A 23,625-nucleotide genomic window follows, 5' to 3' on the forward strand; every position below is an offset into this window, starting at 1 on the left:
AATCACTCAAGAGACTAACGAACAAAGCGAAAAAATGCAAATATTGTTGACGAAGATGTTCGTTTTTATAATTATTCACCTGAAATGTTTTAATTTTCACAATTAAAACATTTCGGGTGAAAAACAGAAGTTTTTATTATAAAATTAAAACATTTCAGGTGAAAAACCGAAGTTTCATTTTTTATTTGGTTAAAAACGAAAATTTTATTTAGAAAATTAAACCATTTCAGATGAAAAACCAAAATATCATTTATTATTTGGTGAAAAACATAAGTTTCATTAATAAAATTAAAAAGTGAAAAACAGAAGTTTTGTTTATCTTATAATATTTTAATTTTACATATATTTTATATATATAAATATATATATATGAAATTTGTTTATTACCATGTTATTATTATTGAATCTCATATACATTCGGAGGTTTGCATAAATATTTAAAATATCCTACATCTACATGAATAATCTTGCTTTTTACATCACTTGTTGGAACTATTGAGCTATGTACATAATCTTCTGATTCTATCTTATCCATGTACGATACATGTACGAACGGTTTGTTGGAACTGATTGTAATTTTTGATATTTGAATGTGACATTTATTATTTAAGAGAGTGATGTGTAATATTTGTTCATATTCACCTGAATGCAACTGAACCATTGTATCGCTCGTTTTTCATGCTTTACGATATTTCTGACTGTGAAATACGACACCTATTCTATATATATTTCTGTTTTTAAATTTATAAATTGTTTAAGTGTAATGCATAATATAAAAATTTTTACAAATTTTAATGTAGTTGCATTAAGACTCCTAAATACTCTCAGTGACCATCACATTTAGGAATCCTGACACTAGTAGCGAGAAATGATGCGCTGAGACGCTGAGAATTCTTGCGTGCTATTTTCAAATAAAAAGCTATTTTGATAAAGTAACATTGTAAATTATTTTAACAAATTTGTAAAATTGTTCTAAAACTATTTTTTTCTTGACGGTTTATGAACTGCCAAAAAATCATAGCTTTTGGACAATTTTACAAATTTTTTAACGTGATTTATAGTGTTGTCATCAAAATATCGATTTATTTAAAAATGGCACACAAGATTTGTTAGCGTCTCAGCGTGTCATATCGCATTAAAATTCGATTTAATTATAATTTATGAAATCATGTAATTTCGGATTGAAATGGATTTATTCCAATATTAATCCGTTCGAATTATACTAATTCCGATCTGATTTTTAATCAGTCTTAATACCGTATTTTCGGTGCAGAAATCCCGATCGATTTGGATTACTTCTTTTTTAATCGGTTTTAATGGCATATTTTCGGCAAGGAAGTCTGTACACCAAATGCCCTCAGCGGTTTGCCCTTCGGTTTTACCTTTTTGGTCGTAAATATTTGCCAACTAAAGACAGAGCTCTGATCAGCAGCAAGACGTTGCGACCAAACATATAACAATGAACATAGCGCATAAAAAAATAATTGAGCATATTTCAGAACAGTGATACCACATTTAGCACGCGTCTTACTAATCGGTTGATAAAAAAGCATGTAGACGCGCGTTTATCGATGATCCGCGTCTCCGCTGTCATTTGTTTATGTTCCTGCGACAGCGACGGACAGCGATATAGCAAGTTAGTTATAAATATTTTATTAATACTAACATAATGATAAAGTCAATCCATGTTAATTCAATGATTAAAGTAATTCTTTAACGGGATTGTACGTATAATAATTCAGAGACGTGTAATAACTCAGCGATTAAAAGAAATAATTCATGATACAAGGGGTTATGTATATGTTTTGTTTACATGTCTAACGAATCTCTTACTAGTAGATAAACTATGTAAATTATAAATTGAATATCAATACAGAAAGTTAGAACGGAATAAAATTATTTATATATTCCAAAAAGAAATAACTCATCAAATTGATATCGCATGGATATTGATTTGATATAAAAATCATCGTTCTGACGTTGATTTCATTATCGTTCCTCGCTGTGATGTGATTTTAATACTGATAAAATAAAAAACATAACATCCCAAAGGATTAAAAAAACGTTTTTAAATACAAGTTTATGTCAATTCACGAGTTCATTTTCAGATGCAAAAATTCTGTTTCTGATTTTTTAAAAAAGAATTCCTTTTGCATCTCAAAATGAACTCAGACTTGATAAACTTGGTTTTTTTTTTTTAATTCTCTGAGACGTTACATATTTTTATTTTATCAATATTAAAACCGTATTCCAGCGAGAAATGATAATAAAATCGACATCAAAACGATGATTTTTATATCGAATCAATATCTATTTGACATAAACCTGATGAGTTATTTCTCTTTGGGATATATTAATAATTTTATTGCGTTAAAACTTTCTGTATTGTGTTATGCAATTTATAATAATTCACATAGCTTACATTATTTACTTGTAGTATTATGTTAATTATGTAAATTATTTATATTTCAAGCGAAATTATTGATATTTTACGTCAACCTTGCTTTTAGAATTACTACATAATATATATTCATATATTTTTGTTATTTATTAATATTCTGTTTGTATTTTTCAGATAAACAGATCGTGCGACAAGGGTTCCAGCAAAGGCTGGAACAAATGGTAAGAACGATGGAGGCCGTTCAGCGGATGCTGCAAGAGTGGCGGCAACAGCAGCAGCAACCGCAGCAGCAGATTGACCGCCATCAACAAGCGGTCAATCTGCTGTTGCAGAAAAGGCTGCAATAACAGCAACCGGAACAACAGCAGCAGGAGCAACCACAGCATCAGGCGCAGCATGCACAACAGCAGCAGCAAAATAATAATAATATTTATTACAATATTTATATGTAAATAAATGAATATATATATATGAAATTTTATTTTTACATTGATTTATATTTATTTTCAGTTCATTGAAACGGTCCTGGTGCGGGACGTTCCCGTGCCCGCTGGTACCGTCAACGCGGGATTTTTAGAGGTAGAGGCGAGAGAGGAAGGAGTGGAGGCGAAAGAAGCAGGAGTATTGGCGGTAGGGGGCAGAGACAATAATAATAAATAAATATTATAATAAATAAATTAGTTATACAGAAGTAAATATAAATAACTGTCCTTTCATTTTTACCCTATTCGCGTATGTGTATGTACTTCTTTATAAGGACATCGTTCGAAAAAGTGTGCAAAATATTATGTCCGTGAAGATATCACTCGAAAGAGTGCATGTGCAAAATATTTTGTCCGTAAGGACATTGTTCGAAAAGAACAAGCGTGTAAAAACCATATAAAGTTAAGCACGCAAACACACACGCACACATGCACACGCGCGCGCGCGCGCGGATACACACACACACATACACACAGTGAAGAAAATGTAAAAAATTTATTTTAAAAGTGATATTTAATCAGTTACATTATTTTGCAATGTTAACTAATTTCACTTTTTATGCGACTAGTTAATATTGTAAAACAATGTAGCTGATTAAATATTAATTATAATTCTTATTACTTTCAATTATAGATAAGAATTTTTTACATTTCCCTCTTGACGGAAGAGACCACTACTTTCTTGTGGTTTCCGTTGAGCAACACTATGTACGTTTGTGTAAATAAATATTTATGTAAAATAAAGTAAATGTAAGAAAACAGGTTATTAAAAAAAAATAATTTCGGTAATAGGTGTATTTATTTTGATATAAAAAAATGAGCATAATTTTTTGTTGCGTGATACATTTTAAATAAAAAACGTGCATGGTAGCCAAGAGTTGACTGAAATATTAACACATTTTAATTGTTGTATTAAAGTACCGAATATTATAAACGCCAGAATTCAATTAAAGAATCTCGAGATTCGAAATTATGTTACAGCAACAGTAACAGCCGTATGTAACTTTAGATCTGGAATTGTCTAATTGGCGATGAGACGCGTGACATTCCCCGATAGGACAAAATATATTAAATTATATAACGCAATCTTTCATAAAAATTATAATCATCAATTGTTGTAGGTACAGTGCGTTGCATTGATGCCTGGGGTACCGATTTTAAAAAGAATGACAATACCATAATTCTTTTGAAAATATGACTCTTTAGCTTTAAAACGTCGTATTATAAAGTCCTTAAAAGTTTTTTGTTGCGGAGATATGATTTTTTTAAAGGACAAGTGAATTTTTGAACAATTTCTCATTTTTATTTAATGGTTTTTCTTTTACACTTTCACAATAAAGCATTTTTTGACAATTCCGATTATGCAGTCACATTTTTAAGATTCTGAATTTTTATATAAAAAAAAGATTGTTGAAAAATGTTGATTGGAAGCAAAGTTATAGCTTCTCAAAGTTAAAGTAGTCTCCCAGACCCAAAAATGTGCTTACGTATTTTACGGGATCGGTGTGTTTAAGAGTTAATATTGTTTATTTATTTGTCATGAATTTAATTAAAAAAATTATTTCAATTAGCATTTTTTATATATTTGTTTAATATTTATTAAATGTTTATTTAATATTAATCTTTTTACTTATTTTTTATGTATAAAATTATGTTGGTTTATTATTTAACATATATGTATATTGTTGGGCCACTTACTCCTGACGAAGACGTTGGTCTTCGGGGTGATCCCGGTCAAATCGCCTTTCCCCTGCTCTCCCCCTCCCACCAGAGGTCCAGAGAGTTGAACGACACCTAGCATTAGCTAGAGTGTGGCCTCACTCGTTTCTCTGTCCCTTCACCCTGGCATCGAGGAAGATTCGTTAACGCGACTCCTCGGCGTCCTTTATCCTTCTCTCTTCCATCCCCGCCGAAGAAGATTCGCTAACGTGACTCTTCGGCGTTTTCCCTCTCTTCCCCTCCCGCAGCACCGAAGAAGATTCGCTAGCGCGACTCTTCGGCGTCTTCCCACTCTCTCTCTCTCTCTCTCTCTCTCTCTCTCTCTCTCTCTCTCTCTCTCTCTCTCTCTCTCTAGTTACGCTTATCTTAAGTTTATTTGCACCTTACTTCTCTTGTTATTATTTTTTGTTTTTATTTTTGTTATCTACATTGTACTCAATCCTGAAGTTATTTTCCTGTATTTTATTCTTAGAGGGCTACGCCCTAGAATAATAATAAACGCTCAGTCAGTCAGTCAGTCAGTCTCTCTACCCGGGCCCGAAGCCTTCTGCTAGACAATCTCTACCTGCAGAAAGGCATTCTAACGGGTATCCACTCCGACCCGGCGGATTCGTCTCTCACAACGTGTACTCGTAATTTCAATTGGTTTTCAATCATTAATAATTTGTCTCACTAAAATTCGTAGATCGCTCACACTGACCTCTTTCTATCAATCGCTATCGCTTTAGAATCGGTTCTTCAGAAGAGCGGTAAGTCATCTGCTCATTCTTACATTCACGTGGCAATCTTTCTCTCATATTAACTCAACCATGTCTCTCTTGAAGCACATATGGACAAACGTAAGGCACACCGCGCGTACGCCGGCGGTAGAAAACGTTTTTTCCGAAAAATGATGCGGGAGCTCCACGCATTCAGAGAGTTTGACCCTTCAGCGTTTTCACCCCCGCGTCTAAGCTTCCTACCCTCACCGGTGGAGGTAGAGGAGGCTTTGAACACCGACTACCGATTAAGGCCGGACTTGAGCGGAGGTGAATCTCCAGAGGAGTCATCCGTTAACGCCTCTGCCGTTAGGCCCAACGTTTCGGAGACCTCGCGACCAGACCCTGCGGCAACTCGCAAAAATGCAGTCTCGAGCTTTGAGAGGCGCCGGCCTGCACGGGGAACCACAGATTTCGCTCCAGCGCGTATTATGACCCGGCCCTTGTCCCTGTCCATCGCCGCCAGGAAACCGACCAGGTCTCTCGCAGAACCCCGGTACTGATCTCGCGAAGATTACCGGCCATTATAAAGGACGTAAAAATTAAATTAATTATAACTAAGAATCGGCACGGGAACATCCGCATTACCCGCAGTTAAACTATGTAACCACCGTTCAACTTCTTTGTATGTAATTACGTAAATATATATACATATTTAATCTAACAATCACACGCGTGTCACTGTTATTTAACCCCACAAGCTCAATCACGCATTTCAAATCTCCTTCCATTACAATGAAATTCTATTAGAACTTTCCAAATTCACTGCTTATTCATTACATAAATATATGTATTCTCCCAGAACATCTCCTCTCCTTGCATGAATGAATTGTCGTGTATCGGGGCGTGTTATCGCACGATTCCGAGCCGCGACTGGTGACAGCTGCCTTAATACCTAAAATCAAAGAAACACACGTCCCGGACCGCGAGCCGCGCGAATCCGCGGACGTAACAACTGGTGACAGCGGTGGGGTGCCAAAATACCCACTTATTCACCAAAACTAACAAAAGAACAAAATCTATGTCCCAGATTACAATTTCGCGAATCCGCGGACGTAACAATGCGCATGCTTTATATTACAATCAAGAGCTCATTCGCGTAATTCATTTACTTCATCGGTATTTGTTTCTTTGTTACTTTGAATTCTTTCAATTATTTGTATATTATCTGACAATAGATCATCTTCAATATTTTTAACGAAAGAAATGCTGTCAGCATTCAATATTTCAGAGTCATCATTAGCTTCAATATCGTTAGCTTCAATATTAATAACTTCGATATCATTAGCTTCAATATTGTCATTTATATCTAATTCAGCTGTAAAAATAATTTATTATAAATTAAAAAGAAATGAAAATTACAAATATGTTATTGGACCGATAGTGTACACTGTTAAATGTTAATGGATTAAATTTGAACCAATTTCTTGAGTTAAATAATATTTAGTTATTCTTAACTACATATGTGTCAAAATTTACTATTTTAACACAAAACATGTGTTTAAAGAAACAACCACATCTATGGTTATTTTTTTTTACTCATTTCTATGGTTGAATTACTTCATTTCAAAGCAGCGCCACTGACCGCCACAATTCAATAAAACAAATGAGTAGCGGTGTCGTTGCTATGTATGAGAGACAACAAGACGTGTACTTCCAAGAGTGCCATAATGCTACTTAATTTGTGATAGAAAAAGACTGCTAATTTGTAAAAGAAAAAGAAAAAGAAGAAGAAAGTGATACCTTTTGTAGTAAGTAAAAATAAATTTTTTTTATTGACCGACGGACACGTTAGTTATCAACGTTTAGATTTAGGTTATGTAGGCACTAAAATTTATATACCTAAATTAGATCTGTCCAAAACTTGGTTCACGAGCTTACTTACGATAGACTAGAGCTTCGAATGCAGAAAGAGCTTATAGTGACTTTTTTTTGTTTGCTTTGTCTCGCTCTATCGAGGCGATGGAAAGGTAGAACCACTTTAGTTCGCGAGCCGGCTTTGGACAGGCCTATAAATAATAAGCAAGAATAATCTAACATTGATAGTTAATATCATTTTCATCCACCAATTTATAAATTGTATTCATTGCAAAATTGTGCTCATTGATTAATCGAGCAGTAAGCAACTAGCAAATGTTTAGACATTTATATTCACAATAGTAATATCAAAAACAGATCGAGTAATATAAAAAAATGGATGATAAGGGCAATATGAAACAATGAATGATAACACATAAGGCACATAAAGCACGAACTATGTACATGTTACAAATATGTGTTACATATATGTTATACATGTTACTAAAGATTTTCAGAAATGAGAACTACCACACATTCGATATTTATTTATTAGTCAGTTCGTCAGTTTTTTGTTACTTATAATAAATTTATTCGTTAATAAACAGTCACCCACATTATACGTGCCTTTTTTTATTGTATATTTTTCATTCAGATTATTTCGGAAATAATGGCTAAAGTCAATAACAGAGATTTTATTGCTAAAAAACTCCAGGAATGGGGATTTAAAAATTTTATAGACAATTTTAATCGTAAGTGTCATGAAATATGTTCAGCAGTATTTTGTGAGTTGTTATATTTTATATTGTGCTATTGCAATTAATAGTTTATTTAATATTACTATTATGTGGAACTTTTTTTATTATTTAGTACTTTATAAGATCAGCTGCGTTACTGTAATATGTATTATAGTAAACGAAACGTTTTTAGTCATGATATTCTTAATTTAATTTTCCTTAACAAGAGAACAAATGATGAAAAATCATTTAAATTGTTAGATTTGGATACGATAAAAGTTCTCATTCCACCAGCTGGCCCACGATTAAAATTTACAAAGATGTTAGCTGAATACAAATCTTTATTAGACGAAGTGCTATACGACATATCATTACCTATATCTACTGCTTCCAGTGACAATACTGACTTGATAAGTGTATCTGAATCAGATTCATTTGATTCTAATCATTCATTTTCTCTTTCTACACAATCATCTTTTGATTTAGTTAATCTTGATCTGATACAAATATTGCAAAAGAAGTACCCAAACATTTTATCCTTGCTTAGAAAAGAAAAACAAATTGGTTGGTGTGATAAACAGCGAATTAATCGATTGTTTATTTCGGCACTTATTGAAAAATATGGGCCTTTTCCACTACAGCACGGAAAACCAGTTTAGCACAGCTAATTATACAACAATTTCCATCTTTGAAAGATCACGAAGGAAAAGGCTATGTTAGTTATAAAAAACTTGTAAATTTTCAGTTTGTACAGCCATTGAATTGTAACATTTATAGGAACAGTGGTTCTGTGAAAGACAGAATGGAAGTGCGTTATCTGGACTTATTAAAGAACGAATCAAAAACTGGAGGAAACGTCTTAGTCCCGGGGATAAAATAGCATTAGGAATACAATCACGTAACAGGAAAATATCTAAAGAGGACAACAAAGAAACAACTATAAAATGTTTAAGAAAAAATGCAGCAATCAGCCAAGAAGATCTGCAAATGCAACAATGGTTGAAAGAAAACTCTACGCCAAGATCTGTTGTAATTGAACGTATGCGTGATACTGCAATTGCAAGAGACGTTTTTATTTTTGACGAGAAGCATTCTCTTACAGAAATTCTTGATGCATGGCCTCGATTATTAGATCCAGAAATTGTAAATATTTTTATGGTCATTTGTATTAATTTTAAATATAACAATTTATTTAAACAAAGAGAAAAAAAAGAGAAATATATTGTGCAATAGATATTTAAAGTATCTTTTGATTTTATCTTTCAGATAGATAAAGAATTTGTGCAACGATATTCACAACAACAAGGAGATGCTCTTTGTAGTGAATTTGGCTTACTTTCAGAAAGAATAATCTTTCAAGCCAAAAACTGCGGACGAACAGCAGCTGAAAAATTTGCACTAGAACTATGCGCGCAAGGTTAATAAAACAATTTTCATTACTTTAGATTTATAAATAATTTTGATTTTAATATAACTTTCAAAAATAATATAACTTTCAAAAATAGATTCTGATCGGACCATAACTGCGTTGCGACTGCTTCCATTTCTTCTCCCTCAAACAGCATTTTTAATCAAAGAACAAGGTAAAAAAGAAACGACTAGGATCAAACCAACTTCACAGGTTTCTAAATTGCATTTCATCGATGTTATTCCTGTGAGTACTAAATTTTATAGTTTCTTATATACAGGTTTTTTTATATATTTAATATATATTATTACAAGCTGTATTGGCATTATTCATAATACATTTCTGAAAAACGATGGTATATAATTAGCGTATTTCATGATGTTACTGATTCCAGCAATTAGTCTCATTATTAAAAAAATTTCTTATACTATGCACTTTTAATATTAATAAATTTGATATTTTTTTGTAGGAAACAACAAATTTAGATTACTATCTTGCTAATGACCGTTTAGGACCAGATAAGCGTCGAAAACAACCGTTTATTCTGCTGACTGGAGAAGAATCTCGACCAACACAAATTTTTGTTATCGTAGAAAATCATACTATTAATGTACCGACTGTTTTGAAAGATGTTGATTTGTGTTTTAAAATGCCCTTTATTTGTAATATTAATTACTCTGAATTCTGCAAGAATGTGTGGCAGTTTTAGATATTGTATTTTATAAAACTGCTTCTCTTTCTGATAAGCATATCCCGGCTTCTGTACGAGAATTAAAAACGCAGTTATTTTCTCACATTTCAGAACAGTCATGAAATGTCCAAAATGTAAAAAAATATTTAATGAAACTGAGATGTTACGTAGACATATTCGTTTATTTCATGGCATTAGAGATGGCGAAATTATTGTGTGCGCTGAAAATAATTGTTCTCAAATGTTTATGAAAGTGTTTAATTTTATTCAACATTGTAGAAAATGTCGTATTATCAGTCATATGCATAAACCAGAAATTATTTTCACAGATCATCTGCCAACTAATAACGTAAATATAGAAACTGTAAATTTGTCTACATATGCAATTCAATCTGAGAATAGTAATCACAATGTGCTAGATAATACTATGAAAGGGTTAAAAATGCAGCTGCTCAACACTGCATTGATTTATTGGCACAATCAAATGTTACAGTCACTGCCGCAGTAAGCAATATTGAGAAGACATCAGATTTTATGTTACATCTTTATTGAAACAAAGAATAAAAGATTCATTTATTGGGAATATTTTTTCAGAGGAACACAATAATCTCTTACAAGAATTTGGTACATTGTCATTAGCTCTAAAACATTATTCTACTGTACAAAAATTACAGAATTTAGTAAAAAATTAGCCAACCTATGTAGCACCATTAGAAATTGAATTAGGAGTGCGTTATGAAAATAGATATAAGTCAGGTGTGATGCGTCTGATACGAGTAAAAGAAACATTTCAACACGTTCCATTAAAGGAATTGCTCATAAAATTTTTAACTTCTGATGGTATTCTAAATAATATTACGCAGTATAAACAAAGAGCTAAGAATGTTGTTAATGAAATGATTAACTTACAACAAGGTGCTTATTATAAAAATCATGAGATTTTGTCCATTGATGATAACGTAATAGCTTTAGAGTTTTATATAGACGATGTTGAAATTACAAATCCTTTAGGTTCAAAAGCTGGAATTCATAAACTTGGCCTTATTTATTTTACGATAAAAGACTTGCCTCTTATACATATGTCTTCTCTGGAAAATATTTTTCTTTGTAATATACACTGTGCGGTTATACACTTTGATGTTAAAAAATATGGTTACAACAAAATTTTACAGCCTCTTATTAGAGAATTGGAAGACTTAAACAAAGATGACATAATAGTTTATGAAAATAGCAACATTAAACATCATCTAAAATTTATTTTATGGCAATTTACCGGAGATAATTTAGGAATTCAGAAACTGTTTGGTAGAAGGTTTCACCGCCAATTTTTATTGTAGGTTTTGTACTTTGCACAAAGATGTTATGAATTCATGTACTACAAAAATTTCTGCGAAATTTGCAAGAACACCAGAAAATTACGAAAAACATCTGGCAGACGGGTTAAATGGAATAAAAACAGTTTCTGAAACTGGAATTAATACCAGTTATTGTCTCAATACATTGAATTACTGGCATGTTACGAAAAACTTTTCAGTAGACTGTATGCATGATATATTTGAAGGCTGGGGATCATTAGAATTGCGACTTATATTAAGACAATTTATATTTAATGACAAATTTTTTACTTTATCTTTTTTAAATGGTAGCTTAAAAAGCTTTAGTTATGGTTTTTGTGATATGAAAAATAAGCCAACTACGTTGACAAAAGAACAAATAAATAGGCCTGGTGGTGCAACAGGACAAAGTGCCGCTCAAATCTGGTGCTTAATTAGAATATTGCCTTTACTCATAGGTAATAAAATTCCAGCAGATAATAATTATTGGCATTTGCATTTTCTTATATTAAAGATTCTCGATATTGTTATGGCTTCACGTATTTAAATAAGTGAAACATTTTTACTACAAGAAATGATTCATGATCATCACAAATTAATTTTATTTCTTTTTCCTGAGCGACATTTGACACCGAAACAACACTTTCTCATACATTATCCCCGGGTTATAAGAGAATTAGGTCCTCCAATCAGGTACTGGAACATGCGCAACGAAAGCAAACATTTTAGTTTTAAAATAATGGCAGCTTCCACTGGTAATTTTATTAACGTGAGTAAAACACTTGCATACAGAAATCAAAACAGGCTGCAATTCTAAGAAGAAAAAGTGTTTTGGAGAATGTAGCAGAATTATATTCCACTACAATTAAAAAAGTGGTTTTGTTAGAAAATTACCAGCTTTTTTTTGAAAACAGCGTTTAAAGTAAATAATTTAACTGTTGATTCAACAATAACAATTGCAAAATCAGCAAATGTTCAGAGTACAATGTACCGAGCTGGTGATGTTTTATTAATTTCATGTAATGGAAATTTACCACTGTTTGGTGTTATAAAGCAAATTTTACCTTTTGCTGTTTATTTTTATTGCCATCTATTTGAAACACTTTGTTTTCAAGATCATTTTCACGCCTATGTTGTATGTTATTCAGAAGACTACATATATATAAAAAAATCAATATTGTATGATTTTCGAACTTATTATGCATGTAAGCCATTTCTTGTTGATAACGAAAACTATTATATATGTTTACGAAACAAAGTGTGTTCGACTAAAGATGTATAATCTGAAAAGTTACTGTAATTATTTTTTTTAATCTGCTTTTATAGCAGTCTTTAGATTATTAATTTCTGTAAAAATTCAAGAAATAAGGTATATGTATACATAAATACACCCATAATATCTATTTATATTTACACCATATTTAAAATGCTTATTACATATAATTATATTTTATTAATCATAAAAACATAACGTTTTTATAATTTTTAAAATATAATTACATGTAATAATAATTATCTATTATTCTGTGTTTAGCAAAACGATAAAAACAATAATATTTAACTTAATTTTGAGTAATTTTTGACACAATGTAGATTAGTAATATTAATTCATTAAAACTCAATATTGAATCATTTTCTATTAAGTCAAAAGTTAACATTAACGTATGTATATGATCAAAAATGAACCTAATTTTAGTTAAATTCAACACACATTTTTAGTTAAATTATTTAACTCTATCGTTTCAATTAAATTAACGACGTATTTAATAGGAGCAGTGGCGACTTCTAAACATAGTTAAAAATAACTCACTTTGAGTAAAATTTCACACTACGGATTTAACAGTGTAACAACACAATGATAGTAAGAAAGCCTTCTTCGGTCGCAGCTAGGTCTTAGTGCTTATATTTATTTGTGTGATTTTATATTATATACTTCTCCAAATTCAACCAGAATGTGCGACAAATTAATTTTCGCTCGTAACATAGTATGTCGAATAAGAATTAGTAATATCACTATTTATATTAAATTGATTAATTTAATATAATAATTGATGCTGATTTGCATCTATATACCCATTCCCCCCTGAAAAAACTGTAAGAAATTTATTGCGAAAAATAACACCACACCCAGGGTTCGAATAACGTTCAATACTTCGAGATATTGAACAAAATCTAATCAACGCAGTGGTTGCTAGGATACTTCACATTTGTAATGGTCTTGTTTATATGTAATTCAGTGCTTGGAATTAGTGGCACATTTCGAGCCGATTTCCGATGTGACGCCTACTGTCTCCCCTCGAGCCCCTCACTCCGCTCGCGGACCTACAGCCGAGCTGCCATTGAACTATACTCTAACTGGAATGGGCACTGGCCGCCAGTAAACGTGACGAAAGAGAGCCATTTCGAAGGGCCACCTCTCTTTGTCAGTACAGTCACGTTAGAAAGTTTTACAGTACCGGAACATGAGGGTAGATAAACGAGCGACTTGAGTGACATATCATAAATAAAACGAAAACAGAATTGTATTATATTTTTTTATAAGATTTATTTTTGAACAACATGAATGAAGTATTGAATAAAACACTTAAATAACATAGTGTGCTATTGTAGTTACCATATAAAATAAAATATATTCAAACTGTATTAATTTTTTTACATCATGTTCTTATAAATTAATCTATTAAAATAATATTTTACACAAAACAAACTTTACTTTTTATGTTTTAACCGACTTTTTTTTAAAGAGGTTAGAAAGTTATCTTTATGTTTTGATCGATTTATTACATGACCTTTAACAATAGATCAAAATACAAAAACAATAATTTTTTAATTTTTTTAAATAATCAAATTTATTAATGATACATTAATTTTAATAGACATTTCTAAACAAGTAAAAAATTAATAAAATTTATTTTATTCAACTTTTAATAAATCAAATACATAATAATTAGTATATAATTAAATTGAATGTAATGTAGAAGCACAATAAAATTATAATTTATTTAGAATTATTTTTTGTTTATTTAGAAATTAAATCAGAAATTCTTATACTACATAATTATAAATTATTTATAGAAATTAGCAAAAAAATGTACAAATTAATAACTTAAAGTTAATGATGTAATGTTTACTGTATAATAATGTTTCATTTACATTTTATCTTTATAATTAACAATGCCATTAAAATCTTCGTTATTTATAATCTCGACAAGGTCTGAAAAATAAAAGAAGTAGTATTAATATAATTAACATACATAAATATAATAAAAATTACAAAAGTAAAATACTTAACTTACTATAATACTTAAGTAACATATGGATGTTCAATATTACTAGTATGTAAATGAATAAGATGGAAAATTCAAACATATTTATAATGATAAATAACAATAACATCAAAAGTAAATAACAATTTATTTTAATTTATTTTAAAATAAAGCATACATCACAATATATAAATACAGGTTTTTTAAACCAAAATACAAATATTTACATATAAATATTTTAGTTTTTAACGAAAACATTTAAAGCTCTGATAAAGCACTTAAAGATAAAAATGGACCATTAAAAATTTTAATTATAGCTCTCTTTAAGAAAGTAACAAAATATTGATTAATGAATAATAAACATAAATAAAATAAATCTTTTAGGCCAACTCAGATAAGCTTTAAGATGTAAGAAACTGACTAACTACATTTAAATATAAGAAAAATAATTTACTATACAATTGATCAATTTCTTACTTTAAGGCTCAATACACTTATTGTAGACTAAAGCTTATATTTTTTCAATATATCAACATCATATAATTAAAAAAAAGTAAATTAACACGTAAGTTTAACATACTTAAACATTGTTGAAAAGTATAACTTTAGATAATTTTTGACGAATAGTAGCTTTTTTGGTCCTAAATATTTTAATGTTTTGTTTTTTGCATAAGCATGTAATCAAATTTTGGTGTACATTGCTGTTATAAATTTTATAATTTTTACTTTATGTAATACATTATATTCATCAAGCGTTTCAGTTACAGGATGTGCTGAATGAAACAAGATTGAAATACTTGACGAAAATTGTTTCATTGCAGAAGCATAAATTCTATCCTTAAAATTTGTTAAGATTGGAAATTGGTCAATACATATTTGAACCTTAAAAGTTTTTTCACAATGTTTAACAATTTCAAAAACACCTTTGGATGGAATACATAATTTGCTTCTATTGACAAAAGTTACAAACCCAGAATAATGATTAAAATTTGGAGTTGAATAATTATGTTCGCAATTTGAAAGAGAAATTACAATATCACGACAATAAGAGCAAATGCATTTATCAAAGAATTTTTTTATTATATTCCCAGCAATGTAATATAAAATATGTTCTTGATATAATGATAATTCCATATTTTGTAAAGCATTCATCAATTTGTCAATATCTTCATCACTTTCTTCTTCATTTACTTTATTTTCAAATATGCTTCGATTGTTTGATCGAAAATTGAAAATGAGACATGTATCATAACTGTCAGATAAACAATTGGCATTTATACTTGCTGTTACTGAGTTACGATAGAGCAATTGTCTAATAGACCATAATGCTTGCATGATGTTAGGGTTATTATTCCAACCTCCGCGAGACCGAATGCAAGAAAAATACAATTCAATGTGATCCTGCGATACTTTGTACGTAAGAAAATATTTAAGAGGATTAGATATGTCGGTTAATAAATCCATTGCCAGTCTTTTAAAGCTACAAATATTTATTAAAAATCCAAGAGCAAAAGTCTTTCTGTCGGTATTTGTTATTGGTTGATCATTAAGTCGTAATTCTTGTATGTATTTCTCAATGTCTTTGAATGCTTGAAACCAATATTCTTTATTGTTCAACGAAAGTGAAGACTTGTAACCTGATCTAAAGATACTTATACTCTGGGAAAAATTTAGACTTTTTTTTTAATAGTTAAGCAACTTTACATTTTGGTTAGTGCCCGTTAAGTGAAAATTATCTTTGCGTAACTGAATGTCGATGGAACTAATTGAGAGAATGGACTAGTATAACTTAAAAATCTGTCAAATAGATAGATAAGCTAATTGCGATTTTTTGTTACGCGGGGTTAATCAGAAATTTCGCTTAAGAGAGGACTATAACGTCACAGATGAGGACGGTTGTCACTCTAAATCTTAATTACGTTTTTGTAAATGTCAGTTGTCGGTGGAAAGTCGAGTTAATCATCTTATAAATGCGATTACCTTAACTCATATTCATAATTTATATAACTTGGTTAACCAAATTAAAATTAACATTATTCTTATAACCTAAATTTGTGGATGTAAAATTAAAAAATTAGGAGATTGAAATTGGAATTGTGGTTGTTAACTCGAAATGTGCCTTATGGAAAAGTTTGAGTTACTACTCTGATTTCAACTTGACTATTCATAATCAGTGATCCGTAACTGTGATTTCAGATTAAATATACCTATTTCGGAATTATCAATTTCTCATTTCAGATTACCGACAAATTAAAATAAAAATATTTTATAGAAATTTAATAATTGCACGGAGAGAACGACTTTGCTGAAACAGTAAAATTTTTTGCTTGATACGGATCACCCTAAAAATTTTGCTAGACTATCAAAAAAATTATATAGGACTATCAAAATGGTTGCTACAATGTCAAAATTTTTTAAACATTTGTCATAATTATTAGATAGTCTAGCAAAATTTTTAGTGTGACCGTATCCAGCAAAAAATTTTACTATTTCAGCAAAATCGTTCTTTCCGCGTGATACAGTATCGGGTAGAATATTATAGATGCTTGTTAGCATCAATTTAATATTAATATTCTGGTTTATTTTAGGAGCTGTGTTTCAAGACCGAAAGTAACGGCGCGCAATTCGAAGAGTAATAAAAAATGTAATATTTGCAAGCACCAAGATCCGCGTTTGACCGTCAAAGCCTTTTCTCGCTTTAAGTTGTGTTGTACACATATGCGGTCGTACCACACACACACACGCACACGCACACGCACACACACACACACACACACACACACACACACACACACACACACACACACACACACTACTCACTCACACTCTCTCTCTCTCTCTCTCTCTCACACACACACACACACTCACTCACACACACACACACACACACACACACACACACACACACACACACACACACACACACACAATTTTAATATCAATTATTAAACAATTAGTATATAAATAATAAGCATATATATATTAATTGTTTAATAATTGATATTAAAATTATTATCAGCATCAATATCTGCTTCAACCGATAAAAGGCGAATTAATCTTATTCTTGTTATTTATATTTCGGTCAAATATTCAACGAACGATTGTGTTTAACATTATTTCTATAACCTAAATTTGTGAATGTAAAATTTAAAAATTAGGAGATTGAAACTGGAATTGTGGTTGTTAACTCGAAATGTGCCTTATGGAAAAGTCTCAGTTACAACTCTGATTTCAACTTGACTATTCAAAATCAGTGATCCATAACCGTGATTTCAGATTTAATATACCTATTTCGGAATTATCAATTCCTGATTTCAGATTATCGACATATCTATTTTAGAATTATAAGTTTCTTATTCTGCCGATTCTGCGTTTAGGCAGTTAATGCGCCGCTGCGGGCCGTTGCTCGTTATTTCTCGAATATTCATTGGTCACCGCACATTGCGCGTTTTCGAAATTCGCGGGAATCCTTGCGAAAAGGATCCGACCGAGCCACCGAGCAGAGCTTATCTAGGGGTCGTGCACGTCAGTCGTGAGTGTGAGTACCGCGTGGTTATCCTGTGCCCGCAAAAGTGCCGTTTCCTGTCTAGCTTTGTTTTACGTGCGGTTGCAACCACGGGGGTGACACTGCCAAGATTTACGCGTCTCAATTTTGTCTCACGGGAACATTAAACCGCTAGGTGGTGCATAAATCGACCTGCATCCCGGACCCCGGGCTGCATTCTTACGATCCTTACATTTTTAATTTTTGAGAAGGGAAAAAATTTAATCAATTAAAACTTTAACAAAATATATTTCATACAATTAGTACATATGTATATACATATATATGTAACATACGTTATACACACATACATTATACATACAACATACATGATACAGTTTATATATTATGATATAAAAATATTTATGTCACATGAAACTTTGCCGTTTTTTTTTGTATGGCGATTTAATTTTTTTTGTTCTTTATTAATTTTCTTGCAATGTTGCTGTATGCGTAATTGCATATAGTATTGTACAATATAAGAAATTATATCGTTCATATGGATTGAACAAGGAAAAGAGAAAATATTAGCCCTAATAGCTGTATTGAGAACATCATCAAAAACAGTTGATGATTCAGCATGCTGCAAAAATATATTTTCCAATGATTGAATTAAATAAAAAAAATTTATATTAGGATGAATAAAAGGTGATTTATTATGTTTATTTAATCTATTTAAAAGAGCAGCTGCCGACTGATCACTGTAATTTTTGGGATGCATGATAGCATTTTTACAAACCTCACATCTGATAAATTTATAAATTCTATTTAAAATATCTGCCGTAAAACAATATATTACGCAGTCGCTTACTTCAGGGCGACTATAATCGTGATCAGCAAGGTTCTTAAAATTCCAATCGTCGTATTTGACAGCGTTATTAATTCTATCTTTAATTTCTTTTATTAATGCTTTGGATGTTAAAGGGTTTTTATAGATAGATTTGAGATCAGATAGAGAGATGAGAATTTGACTTTCTTCTGATTGGATAATTGTGCAATTGCCACTGGCAGGAGGTTTGACAACCACACCAAGGATACATAGGATACAGTAGATCTGTAAGAACGTAGGTGTGCCAGGATGGTCATTGGATCCATCAATTTGCCTTACACTACCAAAAAATCTCTATAAAATAAAAATAAACAGTCACACATATACAAATTTAATAAAAAGTAGTGTACTATGACAAATCTCCTATAAGACAAATCTCGGTTATAATCTGAACGTTAATCATTAGGTGCGGCCAAAGTTTCTTTACAAATGATTTGAAGCTTAATTTGATTTACTAATCAGAATAAAGAATTTCACAAATTGACTAATCAAAAAATGCATTTGCAGCATCATCTTTACCATACCCGTTTTCTACTAAATAAATAAATTCATTCATTTATTTTATACCATAAAAGTAAATATATCAAACCTCGAGAGCATCTTGGTTTACTTTTCCTGTATATAATTCGTTGAATCCATACTTCTCTACAAGTTCACAAGTTAAATCCATGCTGGACTTCAACGTCACTCTCAAACCATCAACAGTTTTCGTAGTTAGGAATAAGTTTTTGCTTATTTCCTTCCGTCTACGCGTTCTTCCCATTCGTCCAGTTTTTTTAGTGACTCTTGCAAAATCTATACAATGTTTTGTAAGGCGAGGTGAAAATAAATATGTTAATTATATAAATTGTATAATTTACCTTAAAATTTGAACAGTCTGGTTTCATTCCTTCTGAATCACTGCCGAGATTTAATGCATCAAACATCTCGTTCATCCACTCGCAAAATACGGCGGTAGATTCACAATCCTCTAATCCCGGCAGCCCAGCATCTCTATAAAAACGCAATCCTTTGGCCATGGAATTGCTGAAAACCTAAAAATATTGAGAATGTATTATGGCTACATGTATATTATATATATGTATATATATAAATATATATGTTTTCTTTTTATGTTAAAGAAACATTAAATTTCCTGTATAAAATAAGTAATAAAATTATATTGTTAACATACCTGTACGGCTAAAGAAACTTTCATCTTATCTGAGCATTTTAAGGTAATGTGATTATCGGTGAGTTTATTGCATACTCTAAGAGTCGAAACCAATTTACTATCTTCTTTTTGAAGAATGTGAAAATGTTCCCATTTTATAAATAATCCGTTGGGATCCATCTAGTAACACAAAAATTTTATAATTATTTATGATTCACAATTATTATACAATAATCATCACAATGCAAATGCAAAATCCAGTTACAATAAAAACATTCAATACATTATAAATTACCTTCAGCTGCGAATTATTGACAAGCCGGTTGCGAATGGTCTTAATAAGATGTGGAGTGTCAGAGAAAACAAAAACTTTTCTGTCCTTCACCATGGGGTGTAAAAAATAATTTTTTAGTCCCTTCCTTTTTCCGCTCACTCCTATATTTTCCCAAAAATTTCGATTTGTTGAAGCACCATCGGTAATAACGGCGTGAACTTTAGCTCCAGCATTTTCTACCAATGAAATTGCTTTTACTACAAGTTGTGTTAAGACGTAGCCAGTGACTGGTCCGCGTGAAGCAAAGCCAGCGATTGGTTGAATATACACATCAGCGAATGGTTTAAACATTATAACTAATCCGTCGTCTGCTTTTTCATTCAGATTTGTGGCGTGATTATCTTCACCAAAATCCACAAGACCTTTGTACGTTAGATTAGTACTCTTTACGCTGATACTTTTGCGAGAGGACATTTCATCGATGAGAAGCGCTCCGAGCCTCTGCAGATCTAATTTGTCGGCCATAAATTTGGTGAACAATTTGAAAAAGTTCTCATCAAATCCACACTTCGTATCGATAATAGAGAGATACATGTAAAAAATTAAATCTGTATTTATTGGATTTAATATTGCACATTAATGTAAGGAGTTTCTGAGAAATCTTTACCTTCGAACTGTTCGTATAGCAGGTAAAGGCAATATGCTTTGGTTACGTAGGAATCTGTAGCCTCGAGGAGAACGCATATGTATTAACATGCATAGCAGGATCCATTCTTGGGAGTATCGTCTTCCTTTCAAGCTTTTGCATCGACTTGTTTGAAAAATTTCCTTTATTGCAGTACGCTGAAGTCCGGAATATTTTGATCCATTAACAGTTCTTCCGTTTTTGTTTTATACATTTTTTTAAATTTAGCTTCTTTTTTTGCAAGCTGGGTTTTCGATTTTTTAAAAGAGTGTAAAGCTCGGGATTTCATTTTTTTGGCTGCTGCATTTAGTTTTCGTATACGCTGTAACAGCTTTTGTTCTGTCAATGAATGCGTTAGGCGTATACTTTGGCTCTTCTTCTCACATTGTTTTGTTCGCAATATACGTTTGGCCAATGTTCTTTTTAAACGAATACAATATTTGCATGCTTTTTTGCTATCGCTCAATAACAACAGACACTTATTATGCCGCCACTTATCCAATTTATCTTCGTAAGCGTAACGGTGGTCTATTTGTTGCAGTTCATGCCTCGAAGTAGTAGAGCCGATACAGATTTTCATAGAATCCACTTGACTTAGCAAGATTTCGAGATGCTCAATCTCAGTAATTGGTTCCTCGAATAATCCAATTGCAGCGACAGAATGGCCTATAACATTTATCTTTGCACTTATGCCCTTGTTATCCTCGGATAAAATTATTTCTTTTTCAATCTGGAGGGAGACAGTATTTCGAAAGTCTTTATAATAATTGCTGATGTAAAATCCAATGACGTAGACTCCATCAAAAATTTCATTTGCCATCTGCCAAGCCTTCGGCATGCGAATAGTATTATGTAAAATGTCCTGCAGTGTCAAACGGCGGGCCTTATCCAACACACTCGGTACCTATAGAAACAGAGGAAAGAAACTTAAGTTAACATAATATTTCTAAATACACTTTAAATATGTAAGTAATAAATAACAATAATAAATAATAACGTCAATACATTAGTAACGGGTTCGCTCTCAGAAGTATCCATTGTTTCTAAAAATTTGATTGCCTCCATTGACTGCAATGTTAAACGGGTCTTATCCAATACATTCGGTACCTGTAGAAACATAGGAAAAAAAACTTAAGTAACAGTTCTACCATAATAATATTTTTAAATAGACTTTAAATATGTAAATAATAAGTAATAATAAATAATAATGTAAATACATCAATAACGGCTTCGCTCCGTTCGCTCTTAGAAGTATCCATTATTTCCAATGATTGATCGATTGCCTTCATTGACTCCATTGTAGCTCCAAAAGCTTCATTGGAGATTGACATATCGATAGAAGTGTTTTTATCCGGTGCTATCTCCGCAGTTGCTGTAGAAGCAAAGACTTGGACCAATATTGCGCTCTCCGACGGATGTGTGTCGGCGATGTTGACAAATTCTGTCCATGGAAAAATCGATGGAACAGTGCCAGGCTTCAGTCGCGGAATTTGAGTTTTAGCACCCTAAAAAATAACAAAATACTTGCAATATATTTGATGATACTATACGTACTATATAAATGTATCATTTTATGAATTTACTTACCACGCCAACTATATTTCTATCCGCATCTTTTAGAATGTTTTGCCACACAATATTGCTTGGGTGAAAGTGGTTTTCGCACACGCAATGTTTTTGCGTTAATTGCACGTTTTTTCGACGTACAGCAGCCTGCCACTGTTGTTGCATATCTTTGTTTTTTGGAACACAGAAAAAGTGTTTTTTGTCAGGGTTACTTTTGTAGCCCAAGGTGCAGCCTATTACTATGCAGCGAGGCATTGTACCAAATAGACCAAATACAGACTTGGGTAGTAACGGTAGTAGCTAGTTAAAAAGTTAATAGTTAAACAAAAGTTAAAAAGTTAGTAACTTAATTTAGTTAATTTTAAATGCGTTAATTTTTAACTTTAATTTTTTATTTATATAACTTTTAGCGTAACTAATCTAGTTAATTTAGTTAATCTAGTTAAAAAAATGTATTAACTTACCCAACTTTAAGCAAATATAAAACACAAAATTCACGAAACAAACGAAACTCACAAAATTCACGAAACGCACAAAACTCACACAAAATGCAAGCAATCAACGAAATGTGCAACCTGCATAACCTAGATCAATCGAGGATGCGATCGATACGATGCAGGATGCAGGGATGCAGGTAGGAACTAGCGCCTCTTGCGGATTTTCTGGGCGTAAGGAGACATTCGAGGGACGCGTAAAAGCATAGCGAAGTATAAGCAGTGTCACCCCCGTGGTTGCAACGCACTCGCGTTTGAACGGTCACCGTCGTTGCGATCGTCGAATTCGGCGGATACTTCGCGTGAACGCACGTGTGTAGTGTGTACGCCTTTGGTCGTGCCGTCGCCTTCCGTGCGATCGGCGGACATTACTGCTACACGCGTGTGTACGCTTTTGTTTATGCCGTCGCCTTCCATGCGACCGCCGGACCGTTTCGATAATCCGCCAACACCTGTGTATCTGTGATTTGAGATGGATCAATATACA

At 31.8% G+C, this 23,625-nt stretch overlaps 1 protein-coding gene across 1 annotated transcript; it reads right to left on the minus strand.

Annotated features, from left to right (window-relative positions):
* Positions 1–21,068: 21,068 nt before the first annotated feature.
* Positions 21,069–22,899, minus strand: LOC105205123. The gene is made up of 4 exons (XM_039447505.1): positions 22,666–22,899; positions 22,296–22,583; positions 22,084–22,185; positions 21,069–21,982 (listed from the first exon to the last, which is right to left on the minus strand). The coding sequence occupies exons 1-4, from the start codon at positions 22,897–22,899 to the stop codon at positions 21,224–21,226; spliced, it is 1,383 nt and encodes a 460-aa protein (XP_039303439.1). The 3' UTR covers positions 21,069–21,223.
* Positions 22,900–23,625: the final 726 nt, after the last annotated feature.

The sequence above is a fragment of the Solenopsis invicta genome, chromosome 3, assembly GCF_016802725.1.
Source record: "Solenopsis invicta isolate M01_SB chromosome 3, UNIL_Sinv_3.0, whole genome shotgun sequence".
Lineage (NCBI taxonomy): Eukaryota > Metazoa > Arthropoda > Insecta > Hymenoptera > Formicidae > Solenopsis > Solenopsis invicta.